The sequence below is a fragment of the Anas acuta genome, chromosome 2 (genome assembly GCF_963932015.1).
Source record: "Anas acuta chromosome 2, bAnaAcu1.1, whole genome shotgun sequence".
NCBI lineage: Eukaryota > Metazoa > Chordata > Aves > Anseriformes > Anatidae > Anas > Anas acuta.
The window spans coordinates 33209530-33236999 of record NC_088980.1 but is presented as its reverse complement, the minus strand read 5'-3'; the positions used below and the strand labels follow the sequence as shown (position 1 = coordinate 33236999).

Below are 27470 nucleotides of genomic sequence, written 5' to 3'. Positions count from 1 at the left end.
AGAAGCTTAATATGAATTAAATATGAATTTTACACCTGAAAAAAGTCACTTCAGTATTTGCTACCTAGCTGCATTAATTTATTAATTTCTATTTAATAAAATATAAAAATAATTTCAGAAAGTTAGAGTAATGGTATTGAATGTACTTTAAAACTGCAGTATAAACTGCTCTATTTAGCATTATATTCTGTTTCACAAAGTAGATCACGCTTAAAATACTAAAAGGGTAAAATGAAATATGCATACTCATCCTTAATTTCTGGTGTTAAATTGTTACATCTGATATTATACCACAACAATAGCTAAGTGGAGAACTGATTTCTTATAATTAATCTAGAAAATGCTACTTGAAAACAATTAAAAAAAAAAAAGTACCACAATATTAAAATCTGGGTAATTAAAGCATTTTAGTTGGTCAGATGAACCTACTTTGAATTATGACATATTTTTTACTTCAGTTAGTAAGGTTGTTTGATAATCATTGCATTCGAATAGATCTTAAATAGGTTGTTCCTCAAACATAATAAAAATAATTTAGGACTGAATTAGAAGAGAGGAAAGATGATTCTTTCCTGCAGTACTAGAAGTCACAAATTGTGAAGAAGCAAGTTGTTTTCCTGGTATTTATTTCTTCCTCTGTGAAATACTACTACTTATTCTCTTCACAAGTACCATACTTTTTGATGGCTTGCCAAAAAATAAAAATAAAAAAAATCTGTTAGTATAAAAAAGCCCTAGCATTTAGTATACTTCTATAATTAGCAGTTTGGTATGAGATCAAAGTTATTTAAGTACAAGACAATGCAGGAGCTCATTTACATTTTACTAAGAAGAAAAGCTTAGTATAGTTTATACAAGTTGAAGTAGGTTCATTCAGCTTTCCATTGTTTCATTCTGTTCATTTCCTGTCTGCAAGACAATCATGACACTTCTATTATTTACTTCTCCCTATAATTTTTAAATTTTGTGTGCACATAGTGGGTGGGTGTTCCTATTCCTTATGTTAGTGAAGTTTTTCCTTCAGTTGCTCCTTCAATATTGTCAGGAATAACTAACTTCCATTCCCAAGACCTGACCAAACCCAACCGAATCCATGATGTCCATGCTGAGCTAGAATCTGCTGTTTTAATTCCCTGCTGGGAGCCTGCCAGTTGGGAAACGCTGACCAGCAAGTGCAGGTCTTAATTACACAAATCCAGAAGCTGCTGCCAAGCTTTCCCCATTGAGAAGCGTTTGCTTTCTAGTGTTCTTCTCGATGAACAGATTATCATTCAAACATAATTCATTGCTGCTTTATAAGTAATTAAATGAAGAAACCTTTTAAACTCAAGGGAATTTTAATAGGTTACTTGCAAAATGTTATTGCAGGCAACAACTTGTACATGATTTTAGTTCCAAACCCACCAAAAAAAAAATAATATACAAATCAGCATTGTAAAAGTGTCAGATTAGTGCCTCACAGGCTTTGCTGGCAGAATTAAGTTCTAAATTCTAGATGTGGGGAAATGTTACTCATTTTTTTCCTTTTCCATTTTTTTTCTTAGAAAAATTTACAAGTGAAATATTACTACAAAACTTTTTATAAGGATTTTTTTTTTGCAAAACATTTACATTTTTTACCATCAACTATTTTTCTGTTTCAAAATCATTATGTAGATTTAATACCCTATGCTGCACATCAATTCTTGCGGGATGACAATTCAGTGACATGCATAAAAAAACACCACAAGGCATTAAAATGAAGACTTAAATACAAATATTGTTGCAATAAAACAGTTATAAAATTGAAAAATAGGACCTAAACATCATGCTTACCTAACTCTGACAAATTAACTTTTTCTCCTAGATTACACACTTTTATTACTGCTCTCATGAAAGAATGTGATAAATAATGACTTAACACCAATTTCTAATGTAATCGGCAACACATACACAAACCTAACCAAAAAAAAAGTATATCGTAAGAAAAAAACTAGTCTAACACTGGAGTTCTACCATGGTAAATACACTTTGCACTGATAATTACAATAAAGCAAATTTTTTAACGGTGGCAAAGGGAATGAACAGTGAAATGCCATTAAACAAGATACTACTGCACATCTGTGCCCTATTACTTACAACAGCTATATCCCACTGAGTCAAATAAAGGACGTTGAAATTTACGATCCTTTTAAGACAGAAAAGTGGATTCAGAATGGTATGCAGAACAGACTGTCAAAATGCTTCTAATTTCATCGGTAAAATGTGCACCTGCTAACACAAGTTAATGTACTTTAGATGCTAGGAACCCAACCAGATTTAGATTTTGATACATCTACAATAGGGATTCATCGTCAATTAAAAATGACTTCAGTTTCCTATCTGCATATGTAAGTATGCATGAACAAATTATATACGAAATGGTTGTGCAGAATGCTCATAACTTCAGTTTACAAAAATTGTTAACTTCTAGGAAACATGGTAATAACATTAAGAAACTTTTTCTTTGCATAAAGAAATTTATAGCACTGATTGTGAAGCATAATGATAAAATATATATTTGACATTTCATTTCCTATATAATAAAATTAACAGTTAATACTACCTAATGTTCATCTGTATTAAATGTAACATCTAATTGAGTCTGATGTTTTAAGTCCAGATACATCAGTTAAGAGTACTTTAAATAAAATATACAAAATAATGTACAAAACCCAACTAAAATTTAAAGACTGTTACAAGTCTACAAAAGCTTTAAGAAACTTGAAATTTATAACCACAGTGTAAAATTGTTTTTCTTTAATCTCAAAGCTTTTTCTTTTTTTTTTTTTTTTAAATGTAAACTGAAAGTATAAAATACCTTCAGTTTAATATTTTGCTACAAAGGGCTGGCCTAAAGTGTACACAGTGTAAACAATGATTGGTATTTCTCTTGCTTCAAAAATACACAAAACACCACAAGATTGATAAAGTATTCAGATGAGAAGTATATGTTTTGTGAGAGAATGCACAAGGTATCTGGTATGCGTCTCAAACCAACAGTTACCAAACACATTCTTCCCTTTGTAATTTGCAGGAAAAACAAACAAAAATCTTAACCTTCTTACACTGTACTTCCTTTTGTTACATCAAAAATATTTTGGTGTATAAATTTTAAAAATACCGATCATGAGAATTGTTACCAAATGACTATATGTGTAAAAGGTTACATTTATGATTATGGGAAACAATTCAAAATCCTGAGCATGAAATATTTGGCCATCTTTCCTCCTCTTAGGTACGGCAGTTTTTACGTACGAAATGCAGTTTTGTGTTATTGTTGCTTTCCATTTCCTCTATATTCCTATTAATCTGACTCAACTGAAAATATAACCAAACCTTTAAAATCAAAAGTCACGTAATAAAAAGATAACCATATTCCTCTTTTCCCATTTGTTTTGTGGTTGGAGCCTCAATGTAAGATTTGTCAGGTAACAGATATTTATTACCAGCCCACATATATCCTCGAAGAGAAAATGAAGACAGTAATATTTAGGGGAAAGGAGAGAAAATGTTTACTTACAATGCCTTTTTTGGTTAAAATGTGGTAATTAATTCTTTTCTTTGGCTATTAAGTCAAAGCATAAAGAACTCATCACATTAACCACAAAAAACAAACAAACTAGTATTTACAGGAAGATGATACAGAAGAATGATCTACAACACTCATGGAGACAATTCTCTGATTGATTTCCATGAATCCTAACAAAATTAAAACATATAAATATCTAAGATTGAATTTTTATGATTCATGTTACCTATGAGTTAGAAATGAACTGCTGATGCTTTAAAATATGAATATACTAAAAACTGACTCAAAAGTTGCCGTATTCATTCTTTATCCTACATAAAGACACCATTAGTTTTGTAAAATCATATGTTAATATCTTTCTATGCTTTAATCTTTCCTACTGTATACACTAATTCTACATAACCTTAGCTCTCCAAAGAAAGAGAGGAATTAGAACTCACTGATTGTCATTTATACACACTACTATAATGTAGTGGTCAAAATTAATCTGAGGTCCACCTCAGATTCACTTTGCAGCAAGCACATATCATCCAGCTGCTATTCAATTAATTCCAAAACTTGAGAAAAGACGGCCAAAATAAACTGACATGTTCTGTGGACTGAGCAGAAAACTAAACTATTTTCACTATCATTCAATCTATATTCAGTTTTGCTGTTTCTTATGGGAAAAGATGTTCTCATGAAAATATTACAAATTTATATTAAAAACAAAGTACCTTCATCAAACGATATTAATTCTAGTCACGGTCCACCCTGTTTTACATTGTAAATTCAGACAATATCAAACACTTTAACATACAATGCCAAAAGAGAGGGGAAAAGTTCATTTAAAATCATTACATGATATACAGACACATAACTAAAAAAGTACAGTATGGAAATAATATTCCCCCATCTGTTTATCCAGTACATCAATTTGCGCTGTTTGTATTTTTGAAATTTTCGTCTTGTTGCACCAGTGTACACTTCCCATGCTGACCCTCCAGCCTGGAACAATTACAGAAGTCAAGACTGAAAACATGATTTCCTGCTCTGTAATCCACTTTACCAGCCCACTTCCATATCCTGAAAGGTATGTAAACTTAAGTGCAGCACTAGGCGTCCATATAAATTATCCTTTCAGAATTCTTCCATGTTTGTTGAAACATTAGGGGTTGCTGGGTTTGAATCTTGAGAAATGGCAGCAACAGTGACAATTCTTGGAGAACCAAGAACCTCAGTAACTGAAGAGTCCAGTTCTCCTGAGGTAACTATGGCAAGGGCTGTTCCACCACCTTTCTTGTTCTGATGAGTTTTGACATGTTTCGAGAGATGGTCACTTCGCATAAACCTTTTAGAACATTCAGGACACTCAAATCTCTTTTCACCTTTTTAAAAAGAAGGATGAAATCAAAACGTTAGTGAAAGAGAGCACCAAATGTTTTTTGGTTAATCATTTAAATCTGACGCTTTCCTTTTTGACATTTGAATTATCTTTCAAAGGATACAATACTTTTGTCTCTACCTGTCTGATTTCCAGGTCATAATTTTACAGTCATAAGTTCTTGGCAATCTACTCTTCACTATTAAAATGCTCTTAACAAACATTTGCTATGCTATGATTATTTGGTGAGTAGTTTTAATTTCTGATCACCAGCAAATTTTCCTAAACTTCCATAAATCTGACAGAGTAGCAGAAGTACAAACAGTGAATGAAGCACTTGATAGTATTTAAAAAAAAACAAAACAAAAAAAAACCAACAACTTTTATTTAGATTACAATTACAAGAATGGAATGTGGACACAAACTTAAATCCCAAAGCTCCATGAATCTGTCTCATGAGAATGTATAAAATCAAACTCAAGAAAAAAAAAATCACCATACTAAATGTTCCAACACTGTTTAAATATCATTAGACCTCTTTTGAGTGTTACCTTGTGAAGCTTTAATTTTGAGGGGGGAGAAGAAAATAAAGCCTTCTTTGGGCTAGAAATATGAAGACTAACAAAGCTTAGTTTCTAAATGGTCCACCTTTCTAATTTGAACTTTTAGGAGATCTTGCTTTTTTCGTTCTTACCTGAAATGTCAAGAAATTTCCCCAAACCACCAAATCTGATGAATGGACAAGGTTAAAAAAAATCTTAAGGGCCGGGGCTAATCTAAGTGAGGAGAACTACCCCTAATCCATAACAAATCCTACGTGCTCAAGAAAAATTGTCAAATTTTGATAACTAACTTACATCATCGATGATGATGTCTCTAGGATACGTACAGAACAATTTGAACAGATCTTTATTTATTTAATTTCTCAGTCAGCTTGCATTAATGAAAGCTGAAATCTACTGCTTTTCACTGTCTCAAGTTACTGCATTTACATTTACATTTAAAAGTAATTTTGAGAGACCCTAATGAGTGAGATTTTCAATATCACTATTTATTCACGGTTACTACGATTCAGAGTTACTGTACTATGCATAAAGAGAGGGCTGACCAACCTGTGTGGGTTCTTCTATGTCTTTGCAACTCATCACTCCTTGTAAATCGCTTGCCACAAAAAATCCAGTTGCATACAAATGGTCTTTCACCAGTATGCCAGCGCAGATGTGCCCGAAGATGAGATGTCTTGCCATAAACTTTTCCACATCCTTCAATATGGCAGATATGTTGCTTCTTTTTTCCTGGCTCATTGCTGCTTCTAAAGAGAAGGTTTAAACTGGTAAGTAATCTTATTCTAAAATATTATTAGTTGGCTTAGGAAAAATACTTCATGATAATAGATACAGTTATAATTCAGTAGTCTCTGAAAATAAATATATAAACATACTTTCTAGTGGATAGCAATAAACAACGTAGACAATACAAGAAAATCTCAAGCCCAAATGAGGAAAGCCGTGACAACATGCCTAAATATGTATTGATAAAATTTACACTTATGTATTGATAAAGTTTACACTCACCTTCCTTCTCCCTCTCTACAATTAGGACATGAGCAGGCAACTCTTCTCAGTCTCTTGCCAGGTTGTGTTTCCTGGTCAGAAGCTTGCTGAGCTTGTTGCAGCTGTACTTGTGTTATCTGATCAGGACTAACAGCACCAATCGCTGCATTAGCAATGCCACCTACTGCTACAGTAACAGGAGCTATTGTAGCTTGCTGTACTTTTACTCCGTCCTGACCTTGCTGTTGACCTGTAAAACAAGACAGTGTTTTTACCTTTTCTTGGTAATTTCACAAATAAGTTTCATATAGTTTATAGAAAACTAAACTACTTAAAAAGAATCATAAAACAAATATTAAATCTAGCCATTTTTCTGAAGTACTACAAGATGTACCTGCTAACTCAGATAGTGCTGCTTAACGTAATTTAATGTTACCAGAACAGTACAAGACTGCAAATGATATTAAGAAATGTGAATTAGTTCAACAAATCCTACCCCGAGCCCCAAATGCTGAGATAAATGAGAAGACAATATTTCTGTGTAAGATTTTGTTAAATCTATTGCCAGTGAAAACACAGAAGCACATCTACACTCAGAAAACTTCAACTAGCTCATTTTGAAAGTTATTTTATGACACATACAGAAGTCACTTCTACAATCTGTACCGACTAAACACTAAGCCACAAAGGAACTTTCACAAAAAAAAAAAAGAAGAAAAAAAGAAAAAAAGACGGGTCATAGGTCCAGCCTTAAGCTCTGCCTCGCTAGCTTGTTCATTTTGTTTTGCAGAAGGGAGTATGTTTTCAAAAAGACTGGAAAAGCAGATTGAATCAAATACAATTAAAAGACTGACATGGTGAATTAAAACTTCAATTTCACTGCATAAGTTTATCAATCTCATTGGTTTTCTTGATCAAAGGAAATCAGGACAATTATCTTGATATTAAAGCAAAATAAAGAGTATTCCCATTTAGGTAAGAAGTGAAGTTTCTTGATCAGTAGGGTAGTATTATATTTACTTTAAAAGTTATAGACTATAGGGTCTGAGAAAATAATATGACAAGCAATCTGACACAAAGATGTCTGCGGTCTGACAACACTGAATACCAGTCCTCCAGGTAACAGGTATGGTAAAAAAAATATCATCAGGTACTGCCATTTTCAAAACTTCATACAAATGAAAAATAAGAGGAAACACTACCTACTTATTGATAGAGTGTAATGACCAACCAGAATTCCCAAGAACAGACTTCAATATTCCAAGACCTGAAAGTCTGCAGTATTGAAGCACTAATTTAAAACTCTGAAATCCCTTAGAGGTAATATGATTCAGAGATATTCAAATAGGTACTCAAACTTATTTCTCAGGCATCTGTAATAGAAATCAACACAGACAAGACTGAGAAGAACACTCAAGCCTTAATTGCCTAGCTACTAAGTGAGTTCATATACAACACAGTGTGAAATAACAACTACTTTATTTGTGTGACTGCTAAGGAGCAATATCTGCCTATACATTGTGTAGTGCCGTGATAACACCCATAGACTAAACCTAACAAACACCAACGCATACATGCAGACAGGTTAGGACTGAAGAACCTCCCAAGGTGACATGACTGTCATCCAACAGGCTGTAGTTCACTATGGGAAATAGAATCAGTGTTGTGCCTGGGTCAGTACCAGGTTATTTTCACTAGAAGCACTGACCAGTAAACTCTCTTGGTTTCACTCTGGAATTTGCACCCAATTCAGCTAGATATAAATAAACACCAATTCCATGTTTTCTTTAGCAGGCCACAAATATCAGCAGATACCGAGTACTTTTGGTTCTCTGACACGAACAAGGGCAAACCCAGAAGTGATAATGATTGAAACTCACTTGGAATTCATAGGATTTTTGGGATAGACAGACAGTAATACAAGAAAAACATTTCTACAAAGAGTCTGGAATTGGAAGCAGAGGAACCATAGAAAAAGAATTAAAACGTTAACCTTGAGTGTAGAGCCTCCATATATCCAGGCTAGAAGAAAGACTTTCTTTCCAGAATAGGAATATACTAGAAAAAAATTACTTAATAACAGGAAAGAAAAGCGCTCACAAGAATTCTTGAAGGAGAATATGATAGGTTAAGGAGAACAGTGAGGTATAAAGGCAGATAGCAGTATCTAACACTTGGGTCTAGCAGTGGCAGAACAGGACATGAGCTTCCAAAGTGCTAGTCCATGGGCAATTCCATGTCAGGCCATTAAGCTGCTGAAGTACTGAATGCTATGAATAGCTAGAGTCAAAGAAGGCTGATTGTTTTGTTATATGTAATACTTATCTTAACACATTAATGTGATTGCTTGTGTTAAAAAACAGCTGTAGTTTTTAGTTAGCCAAAGGTAAATAAGTTAACAAAAAGAACTGGCTCTGCTTGTAGTCTTTTGCAGAGACACAAACTCCTCTCAGTGTGCTAAACAGACCCCAGAAGTAAACTCCTTTAATCCACAGGGTGAGCACTATAAATGATGGCAGTCTAGCGACTGTCACTGCAAAACTAAAGATACATCATGTACTACAGTCACACCTACAGCAGCATCTGCTGCTATTCTCACAGTCAGGTGTGCTTTCAAGCACATTAAGTTATTCTTTGCCATCAGAGCCTGTTAGAGAGATGACTCCATCCATGTCAAAGTCCTATTTGAAAAAAAAAAAAAAAAAAAGCAAAAAAAAAAAAAAAAGCCCTATGACCTGTTTTCTCCCAGTTTTCTTTTTTCTCTAAGATTTTCTCTAATTGACATTAATGCTTCAACACAACTTTTCCCAGGCTGCCAGACTAAAGCCTTTTCAGTACAATGTGAATTGAGGCACTCAAAACTCAAATCCTGCTCAGGCAGGATGACTATTTTTTTACTCCATGACTATTGCTAGAGTGATGAATGTCTGACACATAACTCTTGCTTGATCTGACCAATATGCATTTATGTGGAAGCTTGTTCAGCATTTCTAACATCACAACGTATCGTGCTGATTTGATATGAACCAACTTTCAGTCCAAGTCATGAGACAGCCAACCACACAAGGGTCTTCTGATACTTCCTCATAATATCCAGCACTGCTGCTTACATACTTTATTGATCCTACACCTTCCCCCATCTTTTTCATTTGTTCTCCAAGGAAGACATGCACGGTCCACATAAGCATCTGGGGGAATAGGATACACACTACTGAGCTATAATCTCTATCTATTTATTTAACATGATATAAAGATACATTTCAGTAGAAATTCCTCGTAATAACTGTAAAGGTGACAGCAAAAATACAAAAGATAAAATGACAAAAGTAAGGTTGCTCAAGCAAAGAGTTACATTCTCCATATGATTTCAGTTAAACAGTAATTAAATGACTGCTTTTCAGATGGCATTAATGCAGTTATTACATTTCTAATGTGAAGAGAATCAACATTTCAGTTCTTTAAGCTCACGGAGTTATTTTAAACTTCCCTTTCCTTGAATTCCACATAACCAGGATCAGAACAGAAGGTTCTGAAATTCCAAAAATATCACACAAATAGCTTTATTTAAAGATCCAGGACACAATATTTATAGAGGTTTGCTTATTGAGATAAAAGAATGACTGGAGGAAGTACAGATATATGATAATTTTTTTTTGTACTTTTGAAAAAGCATCCCAACATGTTGGCACACTAGTAGCTACCAAGATAGAAAGATGTGCATCTGCTTTTATTTTTATTTTATTTTTTTTAAATTTTTTAACTTAGAGAATCATAAAAGTTGGAAAAGACCTTCAAGATCATTTGGTCCAACCCTACCACCAATGTCACCCACTAAGCCATGTCTCTAAGCACCAGGTACAACCTTTCCTTAAACGCCCCCAGAGATGGTGACACCACCTCCCTGGGCAACCCGTTCCAGTGCCCAACTACTCTTTCTGTGAAGAAATGTCTCCTCATTTCCAACCTGAACCTCCCCTGGCACAACTTGAGGCCATTCCCTCTGGTCCTACCACTGTGTTACCTGTGAGAAGAGGCCAACCCCCAGCTCCCCACAGCTTCCTTTCAGGTAGTTGTAGAGAGCAATAAGGTCTCCCCGAGCCTCTTCCCCAGACTAAACAATCCCAGCTCCCTCAGCTGCTCACAGGCCTCGTGCTCCAGGCCCTTCACCAGCTTTGTAGCCCTTCTCTGGGCACACTCCAGGGCCTTGATGTCCTTCTTGTAGTGAGGGGCCCAAAGCTGAACACAGTACTCGAGGTGCGGCCTCACCAGAGCTGAGTACAGGGGAGATCACCTCCCTTGTCTGTCTGGCTACACCATTCCTGACACAAACCAGGGTGCTGTTGGCCTTCTTGGCCACCTGGTCACACTGCTGGCTCACGTTCAGGCGAGCGTTGACCAACACCCTACACCAAAATATGCAGCAATACTAAAACATAGAATAGTTTCCTTATCTATATAATGCCCCAGCACTGTATCTATTCAATAAGCAGAGCCTCTGCTGTCCCCCAGAACTTTTAACAGGGCAGTAGAAACTACAACACGGTGCCAAGAGCTACTCAGTGCTAGTAGCCAGATGAGGTGAACTAAAACTTGTCAAATGCACTGTTGTACTTTTTCCTATTATCAACTTAGCTTTAATTAAAAAACAAACAAACAAACAAAAAAAACACACTTGATTTTAAAACCAAGTAGTTGAGATAACGTTACACATAGAGGAACAGAAAAGACTAGCATCACTTTATAGTGACTATTAAAAATAATCCATATGGCTTGCTACTAGGGGCATAAAAATATCATTTAAAGCCTTCCAAAAAATGTGCTAAAATCATGAGATCACTTAACATTATTTCTTTCTGATGTACTCCAAACCACAAGACCTAGTATCACTATACTTCACCATCCATAATCAAGCCTTTCAGTAACAAGAGCTCTCATGTTTCAACTCTGATTTCAGAAAGAATTCTAAACAAACCATTACGTGAGGGAATAAACAAAGTCACACTTCAGTTCATCTGTGTTGTTATAGATGAGTTGTCAAAGCAGTCACCGCACATTTACACCTGCCTGTGGAAGACAGTTTTTCTTAAAATTCCCATGATTTCTTTTTAATGCTGATTTTCTGAAATTGTGAAACAATTTCTGAAATTGTGAAACAATCTTGATCAACAAAATCATCACTGAACTTTATTGCACGTGCTGTCAGGTTACAATATGCTACTGCACAAAGTAACACTGACACCAATTACTGCATTTGATTTTATTTCTCTCAGGTATAAGTACTCTTTCTTTTGGATAGTAACCACTGCATGTCAGCCTGCATCAAACAAAACCACAAGGCAACCTGATAGGGAATTTATTTTGCAAACCAAGCACAGGAAGCCTCTCACTAGTTAGAATATTGCATATATGATTATGAAGATACAATTGAGAATGTTATAGACATTCTCAAATAGAAGGACCTTCTCAAATAGGACTTACATGTATATAATTTTAGTCACTAATCTTAAACACTTAAGCATTTAGTGAATGACATCTCAAAATACAGGATTGCGCATCTTTTGTTTTTCAGCACCACGTTTTCTTCCAATTTTGAAAAGAAAACCACAATCCTGCATCTTAACAGTTACATCATGTATACTTCCTTGTATATATGAGTCTAATATGTTCATGCAAGAAAACATTTTCAGGTACTTCCTATAAAGCCAAATATCATAAGAATACATATCAAGTTTAGTTTTCAAAGCTATCTTGCAAAATAAGAGCTCCCGTAACACAACCCAAATGACAAAGAAAGCTAATATATGCTACCTAAGGAACACCTTCCTGTAGAGTGACTTTGCTACAGAGTGATCTACAACTGAAAATCACTGTCATCAAGCTTGGCCATCCATGGTAAGTCTAAATCAAAAAGTTTCCTTTTACTATACATTGCACATGCATTCCTATCACACTGTTCTTGTTCACCTGATGCAGTAAGCATGAAAAACTACTCTTTGAGACAAGTATGGTGGATGCGGAAAAGGCTGTACTTTGACAATCCACAGAAGTCACTGGAGTCAAGCTTTAAAAAAAAAGGATCTTGGACAGAAGAGAAATTAAGACAAGAAAAGGACACTTCTAGTTTCTATCACTCAGTTCCCCAAAACAATTAACACTGAGTTCCTGTTGCTGTTGTGCAGCCAGCATTCTGCAGTCACAGAGATGTCAGCATTAATGAGAGATATCTCCGTATCATACACCTTACTGCAAAAGCTGAGGAATGCTTTGCAAAATGTACATGGAGCCAGACTGGCTGATGTTAAAAAAACAAAAACTTGTTTAACTATGTATTCTAAAAATGAAAGAGATAGTTGCAACTGACACCCACATCTCTATGTATATTGCTAGAGGACATGTAAGTAAAAGTAATAAAAAGCTGCAAAGTTTCAAAGTTCTACAAGTGTTGGAGCTGACACACCAACTTGCCCATTAAATAACTTACTGATAGAAAAGAATGGGGAAAAAAGAGGTCTCAGTTCCTTTCCCCTCTCTGCATACTTTAACTGCGGTCAGCTTGCAAACATTCTTTCGCCTACTATTTTGCTTGAAAAATGACAATTTAAGATCAGCCAGGATTTTAAATTTTAAACCTCTCAGTGCAATATAGTTGGAAAAAATGATCTTTAACATCACCTGCCGGAAAAGTTTCATGCTGAAGAATGAGATGAAAAAATCACGCTTTAAAAATAAACATAATGTGAAGACAACAGTGAGTTTCAATATTGACACAGAAGACAATGGGATTTGATGCTACTTAAACATTATGCAGACAATGCTGACTTCTCTTTTGTCCTGAAGTAGTAATTTATAAAAGGTTTGATAAAGAAATGATATATGTCAGGGGAAATATTTCCCAGAATAGGAACTTTTCAAGGGTTGATGCAATGGACCCACACAGTGTTCAGAGAAGAGCAGTTTGGAGTAGAGAAAGGAATTGGATCCAACCAACTACTGTAGGAAATGTCGGTTGTCACAACACATTGTGTCCAGATGCTACTACAATTTCGAGTACAAACTGCAGCATCAAGTAGATTGATTTCTTTTCTACTGCCTACAGGGACATTGCAGCAAGTTTCTATTTTTCCCTGTTTCCGACTTGAACAATATTCATCGGAATCTATCTTCTCCTCAAGAGACTTTTCTTCACACGTCAGATGGGATGGTTTGTTCAAAAGTTGCTAACCAGCATCACAAATAAGCTTAGCTTTTGTGAAAAATACTACTAAGAAGCATGAGGACTAAGGCAGAAAAAAGTTGTAGAGTTTTAAACACCTTAAAAAAAATGTATTGTTTTTTCTTTTGAGCAAGAATCATAGTGGCAACACAGAAAAACAAAACAACTACCAAGGAGTTTCATGAAAGTACTTTAATAACTTCAAAAAATTTAAGGCTTTTCACAAGTGCATTAGGACAGCCTGAAGTCAACTTAGTATTTTCAGACAATTTTTTTTTCCAGCTTGTATTACGTTTAATTGAAAGCCTATTTTCTCATTATTAAACTTTGCAAAGAGCTCTCACAAATACAACACAAAAAGATCTATACGGGAACAATACAAGGAAACAGACATGGACCTACATTTTCACAAAATTTAGCCTTGCACAACCAAGTAGAGGTTTCAGTCAAAGCAAGGCAATAACTAATTGTTTGGGATTGTTGCTGCGATTTTAATAGGCTTTAATTAGAAATAAAATATGTTCAGTTTTTAGATATTTTAAAGGAGCTGGAAACAGCAAAAAACACTTTATCTTACTGCTAAGGTCCGTTCAAAAAAAATAATTATGTTTTTCTCCTGTATTAAGAGGTCAAATAGAAAAGTGCATTTAGGATAAGTGTTTGAGAACACTCCTCTGCGGATGAAAGTAAGTAGCTCCCTGTATATTGAACCCTAGAGCAGATAGATAACTGAAAATCCAACTACCAATCGTGCTGTTGAATGTTAGGTGCACTGCATGGAACTAGCAGTAGATATAAGAAATGTAGCTTTTAAAGTTTATTTTTACTGAGCATCTGTCTCTACTCTATCATCCCATCCCAACTCTCAAGTTATTTTACAGGTTTTAGCCACAACAGAACTTGGCTCAGTTCTTTCTTCCATCTCTTCCCCTTTACCTTGAAATGGGGATAAGACAAGAACCTTGTTGATTATTAGTCTCTACAGCCTGCCTAGAAGAGCTGACTACCTCCCAAACTGTAACAGTAAAGAAGTTACATACACATCCTACACAGTTCTGACATACAGAAATCAAAATATTGCTTTCTGGGATTTCTAGGAAGTCTGTTTTTCAGCACCTCAGTTCAACTTCTGTATATTACCATGGAAATAGCGATTGCCTGATCTTGAAAGGAGGCTGACAGGAGAAAGAAAAAACAATAAAATAAACAAAAACCCAAACTAAGGTTTCAGTATTGTCTTTTCGTTTGCTTTTAACTACAGCTCAGATGGTTGACGTATTTTACACTTTCAAGTCCACACTTGACTAGGTTTACAAATGTCCTCAAAATAAACATTTTGGCTACATGAAGTGCTATCTTCATATTGATTGAGATAAAAATAAATATGATGCTACGCACAGGAGTTTGGAAAATGGAAAATTATTTCAACAGCCTAGTTTTGAAGTCAGCTAACTTCCTGTTTAAGTCACGTATCATTTGATAATTTGTTCAGAATTAAGAAATGCTAGCGATGAAGATTAATTTGTTTATTAAAGCTGAAACAACTGGTCCTTGCCTGATAATGGCTCTAGCAAGATTAAAAGAGAGCTATATATCTTATAAAGGCCATGTAATTCTAAGATCAAAACCCTTAGCAGTTCTGCCAGCTCTTGTGTAACATCATCACTCCTGTAAAAAAAAAAAAAAAAAAAAAAAGTATGTTTGATATCACCTGCTCTTCCTTTCTGGTTCAGAACACATTGAAAAACTTGATATTTTACACAGAGTAGCTTCCCAACGGCCAAGGAAACAACACAAACAAGGCACATATCTCTTAGAGTTCAAAAAAAAAACTTGGAAAAAAGATCAGAAAAAAATCAAAGCAAGAGTGGTCACATCACCTGAAACCGTTCTATAATTAAGGAAAGCCAGACTTGTACCTAAGATGTGTGCCAAGTTGCTTTTGGCAGGAGGATATTAACCGGATGTTTTCTTTACACAAGACTGATATTAGTCTGCCAGTCTAGCAAGACTAATTATGCACATTGGGATAACATGGTTTAAAGACTGGCTGATCAAGGTACATGACTATTAGCCACTGTCAGTAGTATTAAATACCACAAACTCTATTCCTTTCTAAGAATGGATGAATGCAGAAATCTGAAGAAATGATACCCCAAACTAACCTACACAGATGTTGAAATGCTAAGCTTCTCAAGAGATTGTGGACGTCTGGAGCTTGTTTTGATGAAAGTTTAATGACAAGAGCAAAATAATCATTATGAAAATTACTTTTCATATGCAGTTGCAACTACTACGCTACAGCATATGAATAAAACTTTTATTAACTTTTATCCATCAAATTGCAAACCATTTAAGAAGTTTAGTTGTGTTTCAACAATACCGTTCATACTCAAAATTAACCATTCACCTTGGAACATGATGTCCCATTATGTGAGTTAGACTGTAAGAAATAATCATTAACATCCAACATTTTTAATATGTTAGAACAATGAATTTCTCACTTCTACCACTACCAAAATCACATGAAACTAAGTATATCATAATATAATGCATGTTACACTGAGGAAGGTATTAAAAACAGGAGTGGGGGAAGCTTATTTACAATCTCTCCCCTTTCCAGGAGCAATTAGGTTAGCTTAGCATTGATCCAAGCACTCTTAAAAAAACAAAAACAATTAAATACTAACAAGGTGATGAAGACGTGCAGCATCACTCATAAGCATGTGCTTGCTTGACATTTGCTGAACAAGAAGGTTCTGCCTTTTGATTTCCTGCTCTACATATTCTGATTCTTGGCAACAGGGAACTAGAGAAGGGAGGGCAAAAACTGATATTCTTAGAGAACCCATAACACTCAAATGTTTTTGTAAGACCACATACTCTAACTGGGAAATAGTTTTACTAATGTTCTACTTTGAAGAACTTAAGAACTTGCATCTAATTCTTCAAATTGATAGCATAGAAATGGCTCATTAGAAACCTGTTTCACCTTGCAATTATGAGCAAAGCTGGTACTTGAAATACTTCCCCTTCCTCCTTTCCCTGGAAGCAACAACTGTCATGCCTTGCCACTGACAGGCAAGGCAAAGGCTTATTTATTTACTGAGGCATTTTTACCAGGTGATTCTCCAGTTAGCTGAAAAGGAAGATTGTGTACACCTTACACATCAAGTTTACAACAGAATATTGACACTTGATTTTAAAGCTGCCATCACCTAGACAAGTGTTTGCTGTCACCAGCATAGTTTGTTGTTAAACTGTTTCTGCCACTGTTTTGAAATTCAGTTTAAGAAAATCCCACAAACAGAGTAATTTTGTTGTTGGAAGACTAAGTACTTTTAATTACTCTGAAGCATTTGAAAAGAATGTGGGTGCTAGAATATTTAGAACTCTGTGATTCTGCAACAATTCTCAGCTGAAGGCAACCTGAGAAGAGCTGCGAGTGACCTTTCATGACTTTGGAAGAACTACACTAAATTGCTATTCACTTTCCAACTATAGTCTCAAAACGCAAACTAACAAAAAAAAAAATTGCAAGAACTAAGCAGAACTCCCGTATTTGTTCTGTTTTTGCACAAAATAGCCCAGTTCTTCATACTTTTTTTCCACTGCAGGCTCCATAGCTTTGCAGCTAGTTTCTTCCCAGGTATTTCCCACAGCTGCCAATGAGCATCCACAGAAGCACTGGATGTTGTTCAGAAAACCTCCTCACAGGGCCACCACCCTTTAGCTCCTCTGACTTCAACACCTAGTAATTGCCTTTGCCAGTTTGCTTCTATACGCATTGGATATTTTAAACCCTTTTCACCTTGTCACCAAATGCAGACATCTCTCCTTGCTTAGCTACTCAACTTACTGAGTTCTGATTCTACACGTACCCACTGTTGCATCAACAAGAGCAAGGAGAGCCACCGATTACACTGTAAAGATGCTTTTTCTTTCATTTGATGGCTTAAGTGTAAAATTCTAAGACTTCAGGCTAAACACCTTCCGACAATAACTATCATAATATCAAAAATGGCAGAGATAATAGAAGATCATGAGTGGTACAAAGGTGAATCAATTTAATTTCTCATAATAGAATGGTTTGAGAACATTAAATAAAACAACATCTTACACAACTGAGACACTGCATTTACTGCAGACAAGTAATAAACATGTCCAAAATTTACACAGACTCAAAAAAAAAAGCAAATCCATGGCAGAAAAGTAATCTAGAGATTATTAAGTACTAAAAAAAAAAAAAAATATAGCACTTGTGACTCATGAAGACCTGAGCTGCTGATCATTGAAGGGTGGGAAGAGTACCTGAGAATACCCATTACTCTTGCATGTAGTCAGCATCAGACATGGTCAAAACCTAAATATTTAGTCAGAAATTCCTTTGACTCATAGATTAAATGCATGTAGTTTGGGACTATTATTTTATTCCTGTTTGAAGCATTTTAACAAATTCTTTAAACTCCCTTGCGAAGTCTGAAGCAGAACATTTACATTTTGTTACCAGTCTCTTCAGCATTTGAACAGCAAGTCAGAATTAATGACTCACACAAGAAGAGTTAATGAAGAAGCAAAGGGAAGAGAAAGCCTGAAAAACAAGCTGAAGATGGATGCTGACAAATTTGAGAAGTACATGACAGGAAGAGACCTGGAGGTACTAGCAAATTGTGTAACTAGTAACAGTAGAACAATGAAAGTATCTGGCCAAAAAGAAAGGGAAAAAAGCCTTAGTAACTCATATTATATACTATAGGGTATGAAAGAAAGACAATTACATTTTAAGACGTCCCCTAATGAGAATACTAAGTATTGGCCTTCATGGTCATTACCAACTGTTAACATCCGTGCAGAAGACTCTTAAAACTCTCCAGCTGCAGTATTGCCAGGCTGCAAACTGAACACTCGTCATTCTTCCATGTTATTTAGGTGGATGAACTCCAGATTCCCCATAACTCAGGCTGTGCCAATGCTCATGGGTTAAAATGGCTTGCACTTGAGTTGCAAGGTGGTGGGATCTGGGGACTCTTGCTTAAAGCAACTAACAAAGCTTGGACCAAACTCTTGTATACAATACAAGTAATATTTCTCACTACTTTTAAAACAAAAATGTCCCACATAAGGAGAGCTAAACACCATTGTCACATAACAAAATTATTTCAAGAGGTAGACAACGCTGATCTATTACTATTTTTTCTTCATAAGAAACAGGGAATTCTGAAAAGCCATTGTTTCCACCATGAGGACAAAAATCAATATATTTCCACTGTGAGCAAAAATGATAAAAAAAAAAAATAAATGAAAAAGCAGCTTACTACCTCTTCTAAAGACCCCTGTGTAAGAACAGGGGGTACACAAATCCCTCACATTGTAATGAAATGCTGCATATTCATGGTTTGTCTGTAACTTGTCTTAATAAAATTGGACGTTTTATTTCACTCCATATTCATCAGCACCCACAAAAATATTCATAATTTGTGCTATTCCTAATGCAAACACGCTTCAAGATCAATGTGTTGGAGGGGAAAAAAAAACCTTTAGCCCACCAAAAGGAAATTGTTTTATGAACTCTATTTTTCTTAGAATCGTCTCGTATTACAAGTTCCTTCCACAGACTCACTTTTGTCAATTAACACATCTTGACAATTAAGAGGGCATAAAAATATGCTTCAAAAAGGTAGAACCTACCCTATTTTAAGAAGGGAGGGGAATCCTTGAACTTGATTTTACACCTATCACAGCAGAAGCTTTAAAGAAACGCAAGAGAACCATCTAGCACCTGCTTGTCCCCAGGGTTATATGGGGTAAATTTGGGATGTCACCATCTATCTTACATCCAAATGACACAAAAGATTATTCCATTCCATGGGGAATCATGTATAAAACAACAATTAGTTCATATAGTACAGAAAAAACGCAGTTTACTTTGTACAGAATTATCTTGTTTAAAGTCCACACTAGTTACTGGCCTCATAGCCAGGCAGGTATTTGTAGATCCCTGCATGTTAAAGTAAACACAGCTGCTTTTAGGTAGTCTATTGTTTGATTAGCACTTCACTTAGTTTCTTTATCCTCCTCAATCCAGATTCTCTTCATACCCCCCTCCATTTGCCCCTATATTTTCAATTATTCTTCTGACTGACACTTTGTACATCTTCTCTGCAGAGCTTCACAGAATCACAGGGTGGTGCAGGCTGGAAGTAAGCTCTGTAAGCCACCTGGTCCAACCTTCACTCAAGCAAGGGCACCTGAGCTGGCTGCCCCGGACTATGGGGCTTGAGTGTCTCCATCCATGGAGACTCCACAACCTCTCCAGGCAATCTGTGCCACCTCTTGGTACCCCTCACAGTAGAAAAAACTATCTTCCTTCTGCATCACTGATATTGAATGAATTCTCCTGTGGGTCTGAAAATGAAAAGACATGAGGAGAACTCTGCTTTTGCCTTCCTTTTTGACCACACACAACATACAGCTGAAAGTGTGGTACCTACCAGTAGCAACCTGTTTGAGGTTTTAACTTAAAAATTGAACAACTACGAAAAAAAAAGCACATCAAACATTTTTTTCATCTTTCTTTGTTTACCATAGAGCCTACACACCTTAGGACAGGAAGCAGAATAACAAAGGTTATAAAAAAGCAAACCAAAATACATAATTTACTTGAAAATGTAAATGTTTTTCTTCCCAATGTGAGATCTGTCTCTATTGGAATTTACAATCTGTTAAGCAAAAAAATAAATAAATAAATAAATAAATAAAAGCCTAAATAGGCTTTCCCAACATAGTTCTATAGCTTAACATTTCCATAAGAATTTTAAGCCACAACTTATTATTTGCAATTAGAGTTCTATTGCTTTGTTTCATTTATTACTAAAAAACTAATAAAAAGGCACCTAAATTACCCATTTGTAAGAATAACTAGGAAAAAACAATGTCCATGAAAAACATATGGCACAAATAAAAGAACAGTTGTTTCCGACAGCTACTTATTACAATTTTTTTTTTGTTTCCCCCTGAAACTTGGCTGGCTTTATCAGTTGAGCTTGCTCAAAGGACAAAAACCTTTTTTTTTTTTTTTTTTGTCCTAACAAGGCTAGAGCACCTGAATCAATGGATGGGTTGAATCCTTCACTCCATCTCTTCCCTGACACTTTCTGGACATCCTATGCACTCCTTATTTCTAACACCTACTTCCACTGCTCATTTGTAGTGAATGATCCACTTCTGGAGAGTTCAATTAACGTACAAAAAGAGTTCACATTGACAAGCTCAGGTACTGCAGGAAAGAGAATGGAAATATCAGTCTGCAGATGTTGAGGTAACTGAGCAGTTTATTTTTTTTTTGAGACGTCCAGTAACAGTAATAGCAAAAATAATTTAAAATTAAAAAAAAAAAAACACAACAGTGAATCTGAGGAAACTAATAGACCTGAACAAGACAACTTTTCCCTTATAATTGGCACTTTTGCATGTTTATAATTTTCTATTTTGTAACCATTTCTTCCTTGAACACTTATTCTAGCATTAACACAAGGACTGAACATCACGCTCTCTGCTCTCCTTTCCATGCTGCTTTGCTCTCGGAATAGCAATCAGAAGTTTTACAGGAGAGGCAGAGAAGTTATGATTTCCTTCTTTTATTTCTCTCTCACATTCTCGAAGTTCTATCTCCATAACCTTAAGTCTTGGGGAACATAAATAGTACCTCATACATGGAGGAATGATTGATGGACTCACTGCTGCCAGTATAAAATTAAAAACCCTACAGAAGCAGCTTACCTGGGCATAGGGGTGGGGAGAAAGGCGGAGGGGAATTCAGCGGTCATACAGTTTAAGTTTAGGTAACATATGAACCCTTTATGAGTAAGGCTTGGCTTCTCCAGAAGCATACTTCTGACTCATTCCCCTTGCTCAGTAACAAATCTCAATCCCTCTATTCTCCAGAAGACATCACATGCAGTCAGAGGTGCAGACAAGGTAACTGAGCAAGATGATATTCAAAATTTCTTGTCTGAACTGCCACAGTTGTAAGCCATCAGTAAGCAGGGAAGCAGAAGAGAACAGCACGTAGGAAGATTTTTCCCACACTCCCAAATCTCAGCTGCTTCCAAAGCAGGCTTTCCATTCCTTTGCCCCCTGCCAAAGTAGGCACTTTTGTCTAACAGTAGCCAACCTGCACTTTCCCATCAAGGACAATTTTCCAAGACAAATTAGACTGCAAGATGTTGTAGCAGCTGGTCAGCTCCAGTGAGCCTACAATTATTTTTGAACTATTACAGCCAAACACAAGGTCAAGTTTATAATTCAGATAACCCTGATTAACATCACTGTAACGTTCCTTAAGTAAGGAAAGTTTAAATCATCCAACCCAACCCTTAGCATTTCCGTGTTCCATCAAGTGCTGGAGAGCATTGTAGCAGACAAAATTCTCCCAATAGCAAATTTCTCATTGTCAAAGTACGTTTAGTTTCCTTGGAAGTACTTCTGTTTAGCTGAACAATTCCTTGCCCAGTTAAACGTTTTTCATCTTAGCACATGATTATATAAAACAGATTAAGAGTCAATATGATACTAACATTTTTCATGTTGACTGGACAGTAAACACATTTTTTCTTACAGTTTTGTATTAAAAACTGACTACTACAGTTGAGTTACTGTAAATATATGAGTTTTTATTAAAACTAATACAACAGAAGCCTTTTGCTCTTATGGAGTTAAACCAAGCTCTTGTCAGCAGTTATCAAACTGGCGAAGAGGCCCTCAAATTTTATCTATAATACTAAAAGTTTGCAAGTTTTACATACAGAGTTGCCCTTATGGGTCACTGCACTCCTTGCAGTGAATTTATTTTAGAAGTAAGTTCTTTATTCCAGCCTAGAACCTTTTAGCAGCTCTTTCCACAACTAATAGGCCAGCATAACCACACAGGCATTTCATAATACACGTCAGAAGTTCATCATCAAGCACTGAGGTGGTTACAAGTGGGTTTGTTTGTTTTTAAATTAAAATAAGTCACATGATCAACGCTGCGTGTAAGCATACCTTACTCCATTCAAATCTCTCTGCAATATTCAGACTTTTGAGGGAATAGCTTTATGAGCTAGTACAGAGTATAATGAAGTTACATACAAATGCATGTCATGACCCAGGATTTCGTAGTTCACATACTGCCACCTTCCTCATCCTACATCCCCTATGCAGAAATGAGTATTGCCTGGTTGAAAAAAGTTTTTGTGTTGCTGGCTTTTGTTTATATATTATATTGTGTATATATATATACACACACATACACATATATATTGTATATATATATACAAACACACGTATGTAATCATTATTTCATATATGATATGAAATATATACTTATAATAATATATATTTATGTTATATATCATTATATTTCATATTTTTATATATAGTATGAAATATAATGATATACAATTTATATATAAAATAAACATATCAAAGCTCTAGTAGTCAAGTATCACGTTCCCTCCCAAAGCCTGAAAGGTTTTAATAAGATGGAGAAAAGGGTCACTGAAAAATAGTTTATCAAATACAAGTAGTTCTACTTCAGTTGAGTGGGTTTTACTAGTTTCATCAATGTTTAGAAGTGTCAACTATTTTGAAATTTGAAATTCATTGATAAGGTATTTTCTCACAGTTAGGGGTTTCAAGTTTATTACCAAAGAAAAGCCTTATAGAAGTATTAAGTATAGAAGTATAGAAGCGTTAAAGATGATCTGTTATTCTTGCAACAGTAAAATAAATAAATAAATAAGAAAAATCCCACCACTTTGTCAGACCACTCACCTGCAACACTGGTAATGGTAACTGGAACTCCTTGAACTTGAACACCAGCAGCACCCAGGTTGGCAACACTTACTGTTTGAAGATTAGGTACTGAAGCAAGCTGGGCAGCATTCAGTGTGATTGGGGTACCAGCAACAGCCACTGGTGCAATCTGAGCAATGGTTGTGCCACTGCTTGAAGACACGGGGGTAATGGTTAGTTGTTGGGGCAACCCAGCATTTTGAACTTGAAGGTTTGAAAGGCTTTGCAGATTCTGAACCTGTACAGTTTGCCAACTGATCTGCCCCGATGGTGTTAAAGTTGGAGCCCGGATGAGCACCTGAGTCGGACTTACTGCCTGCAGCTGAACATTCTGCAGAGGCTGCTGCTGGATGGTCTGTATAGTTTGGCCTGACTGGAGCTGAAATGACTGGGGAGGAATGGCCTGAATAATCTGCTGTTGAGGCTGCTGGATCTGGATCTGCTGTAGAATAGGCTGACCTACAATCTGGACCTGCTGAAGAGAACCTGACTGATCCTGTACGTTCTGTAGTCCATTGGACTGAAGCTGACCAGAGCTCTGGCCTTCAGAGTCCGTCGCGGTGGTTTGAGGTTCTTCAGTTGTCTGCTCCGAACTGCTGCCTGCTGTGCTCGTGTACTGGCCTGCTTCTGCAGAGCTCACTAACGTGTCACTGCTAGTTAGAGATGTTGAGGCAGTGGTTGTAGAAGTGGACGATGAGGAAGGAGAATCTGGCATTGAACTAACAGAGGCAGTAGTGACAGGAGTAGACGCTAGCTGACTTCCATTGGAAGCTCCACTCTCCGAAGACTGTCCAACTTGACCTGAGCCTCCTCCTGCTGCCACATTGTTTATCACAGGTAATGCTAAGGTTACTCCACCAATGTTTATAGGTAAAGTTGTTACAACTTGTGCCTGAGTACCAGGAATAGTTTGCAGTTGCAGCGGTATAGAAACACCAGGCCTGATTTGGACCGGGACCGTCTGATTTGCCAAGTTTTGAGCAATAACATTCCCCGAAGCTGTCCTGTTTGAAGCTGTGAGAATAGCTTGATTATTGCCCGCAGGAATAAGCTGAATTTGACCCTGTATATCTTGTATACCAGTAGCACTAGAGGGATTAATTTGAATTTGTTGACCTTCTGTTGTCTGAATCTGTGGAATCACTTGGTATTGGACACTACCTCCTGGATTTTGTACTTGAATGACTTGAAATTGCCCAGGGGTCGTTGCAGAAGAATTGCCCGATTTGGTTTTTGTAGGAGATGCACTTCCATTGTTACTACTGGAGGGACTTGCTGCGCTTGAGGCAACAGAAGATCCTTGTTGAGCAACATTATTTTCTTTTGAAGCAGGAGGAGCAGCAGCAACAAGCTGCCAAGAGTTCCCAGCAAGCTGAGTTGTTACTAATTCTAACTGTTGCGGCTGATTTTGAAGCTGCACCAAACCTTGATTTGGATCTATAATGATCTGCTGCTGTCCAGTTGCTTGATTCTCACCAGGAGTTCCTATTTTGCTGCAAGTGGCTGCTAGCAAAGCAAGAGGTGAAGGCTGGGAATCCTATCCATAGGGAGAGAAAAGAGAACAGATTCAGGAGAAGAGCACGAGTATTAATCACTAGGAGTAAGCGTTAAGATTTGCACAGGAAACAGACCTAAGTATGTTTCTGCGTATAAAGACCAATGATACAGCTCTGAATAAGGAAGTACATGTTTCTTTAAATAATCTTTAAGTATAGGCCAGCAGTTATCAATGAGTATGTGACAACCAGGACCTCAACCACTTCCTCACTCCAGTCTTTTTTTTCCTATACTAAGGACAAATTAAAAAAAAAAAAAGACCTTGCTTACATGGGAAGCATCTGATCGCTGTAAAATACGATCAAAAAACATGTCCAGGCAGTAAAAACATTGCACCCAAAGAACTACGTTTCATCCAGCCCAAAGAAAGATGCCCTGAGCAGGAAACACTGCTAGCTGAACATTTCATTTTAAATGCTAATAGTTTGGGCACTTCCCTACTCGTGTGTGTGTGTGTGTGTGCGTGCTTTACCTGCGAGCCTCCAGTTTTCCCTTTTTTATTATTATTGTTGTTATTCTCTGCCTCGGGAGATTTCTCTCCCTCTGTGGGCATAGTTTCCTCCTTCTTTTGATCTGCAAAAAAAAAAAAAATATCAAGCGTAACAGGTTAATTATTCACCTCCATTCCTACAACAACAAACCCCACGAGCACATCCCTTTTCGCTTCCCAGCCTCCGGCCCGCACCTCCCCAGGAAAACAACGGCGCAAGCCATCGTTACAAAAGAGCGAGTCCTGAGAAACGTGGTTTGAAACCCAACCCATGGGGGCTGGAGAGTTAACACCCAGAAAGGGGAGGTTTGGTTTCCTTCTCCCGGAGACAGCGGGAGAAAACCACCCACAACCCTCCTCCTCCTCCTGCCCCCTGAAGCATCGACGGCCACTGAGTGGCCGTCGATGCTTCAGGGGGCAGGAGGAGGGCTGTGCATGGGAGGGAAAGAGGGAGGAAAGGAGGAATGAAGGAGGGAGGGATGCGCACGGGAGGGAGGGCTGCCGAAGAAAGGGGGCACGCAGGAGGACGAGAAGAAAGGGGGCGCGGGGGGCGACGCCGGGGGAGCGAGGCCGGGGTAAGAGGGGTTGGGGGGGGGAAGGAGGGTGGGGGGGGGACACGGAATAAAAAAAGGGGGGGCCCGCGGGAGGGCGGGCTGGGGGGGGCCGAAGGGCGGAGGGAGGAGCGGAGGGAGGGCGGGAGGGAGGGGGTTACATACCGCTCATCCCGCATTAATGCCCCGCCGAGGCGCCGCTCTAGGGGGGAGGAGAAGGAGGTGGAGGAGGAGGTGGAGGAGGAGGAGGAGGAGGAGGAGGAGGAGGAGGAGGAGGAGGAGGAGGCGGCGGAGGGCGGGGTGGGGGTAGCGGGGAGAAGGCCGGTGGCAGCCGGAGCGGGGAGGAGCGGCCCGGCCTATTTTTCCACGAATGGCCGCCGCCGGGGCTGTGGCGTAGCCGCCCGCCTCTCCGCCGCCGGCCTCGGCCCGCCGCCGTGAGTGACAGCCGCGGGCCGGGCGGCCGGGGGAGGAGGGAGGAGGGAGGAGGGAGCGCGGCGCCGGGGGCGGGGCCCTCCGCGGCCCAACCGCCGCCCCCCGGCCCGGCTCCTCCCCCTGCCCTGCCGCCAGCCGCGGCCCGGCTCCCGCGCTCGGCACACGGCGCTGCTGACAGCCGGGCTCGGGGCGCTGATTGACGTCCCCCAAGGGGGGCGGGGCCTCGGCGCGGCGCCGGCCAATCGGGTGGCGGCTGCCCGCCTAACTGACAGCGCGCGGGAAGTGAGGGCAGCGCAGCCCTCCCCCGCCTCATGGCCCCCTCCCCTCCCGTCCCGTCCCGGGCCCTCGCGGCCTCCCCGCGGTGCCGGGGGGCTCCTTGACACCTGCCCCGGGATATTCCCCCGCAGGCGCCCCGCCCGCTCATTGGCTGGGCAGCCGCGCGCGGGGCACGCCGGGGAATGTAGTTCTCGCCGGGGGGGGGGGGGGGGTGGCGCATGCGCAGGGCGGGGGGCGGCCGGGCTGAGGCGACGGCCTAGGAGGGGGCGAGGAGGGGGGTGATGGCGGGGTGCTGCGGGCAGCCTGCGGCGGGGCAGGGCTGGGTTAAAGGCAGAGAAACGAGGGTTGTGCCTCTGTTTTCCCCCACAGGGTCTCCGCCGGCCCTCGTGCTGCCCGCTGGCCGCCATGCCGTGGTGCTGAGCGCTGATTGAGGCAGGGCTGGCCGTGGCGTCGTGGAAGAAGCGGAGGGTTTGTGGGACCTCACACCTGCCTGCGCCCGTTTTATGTGGGAGAACAGCGGTGGTACCGCACACCTGTGTGGGCGGCAAAGCTTTGGATCTTCGATTCAAGCCTCTGGAATGAGGGAGATGTGGAAACACCAAGCCTCCAAGCCTTTCCGTTGAAGACAAATAAAACAATATGAAATATAAA

General features: G+C 38.4%; 1 protein-coding gene and 1 long non-coding RNA gene across 3 annotated transcripts; one reads left to right on the top strand and one right to left on the bottom strand.

Moving 5' to 3' along the window:
- Positions 1 to 1318: 1318 nt before the first annotated feature.
- SP4 (Sp4 transcription factor) lies at positions 1319 to 26557 on the bottom strand. 2 transcript variants are annotated; one of them, XM_068674158.1, is made up of 6 exons: positions 26277 to 26557; positions 25543 to 25643; positions 23493 to 25050; positions 6488 to 6716; positions 6026 to 6225; positions 1319 to 4917 (listed from the first exon to the last, which is right to left on the bottom strand). In XM_068674158.1, exons 1-6 carry the CDS (start codon positions 26281 to 26283, stop codon positions 4670 to 4672), a joined length of 2343 nt encoding a protein of 780 aa, XP_068530259.1. In that variant the 5' UTR covers positions 26284 to 26557; the 3' UTR covers positions 1319 to 4669. The 2 variants fall into 2 exon arrangements, with proteins under 2 accessions (XP_068530259.1, XP_068530260.1); XM_068674159.1 differs by lacking the exon at positions 26277 to 26557 and adding an exon at positions 25756 to 25901.
- Positions 25982 to 27470, top strand: LOC137852424 (uncharacterized). Its single transcript, XR_011093818.1, has 2 exons — positions 25982 to 26135; positions 27189 to 27470. It is a non-coding gene; the product is annotated as an uncharacterized lncRNA (long non-coding RNA).

Coding starts and splice junctions, on each gene's coding strand:
- SP4 (XM_068674158.1), bottom strand. Junction 6,717..23,492: donor TACCATTACCAGTGTTGCAG/GTGAGTGGTCTG, acceptor CTTGTTTTACAG/GTCAACAGCAAGGTCAGGAC. Junction 6,226..6,487: donor TGTAGAGAGGGAGAAGGAAG/GTGAGTGTAAAC, acceptor CCTTCTCTTTAG/AAGCAGCAATGAGCCAGGAA.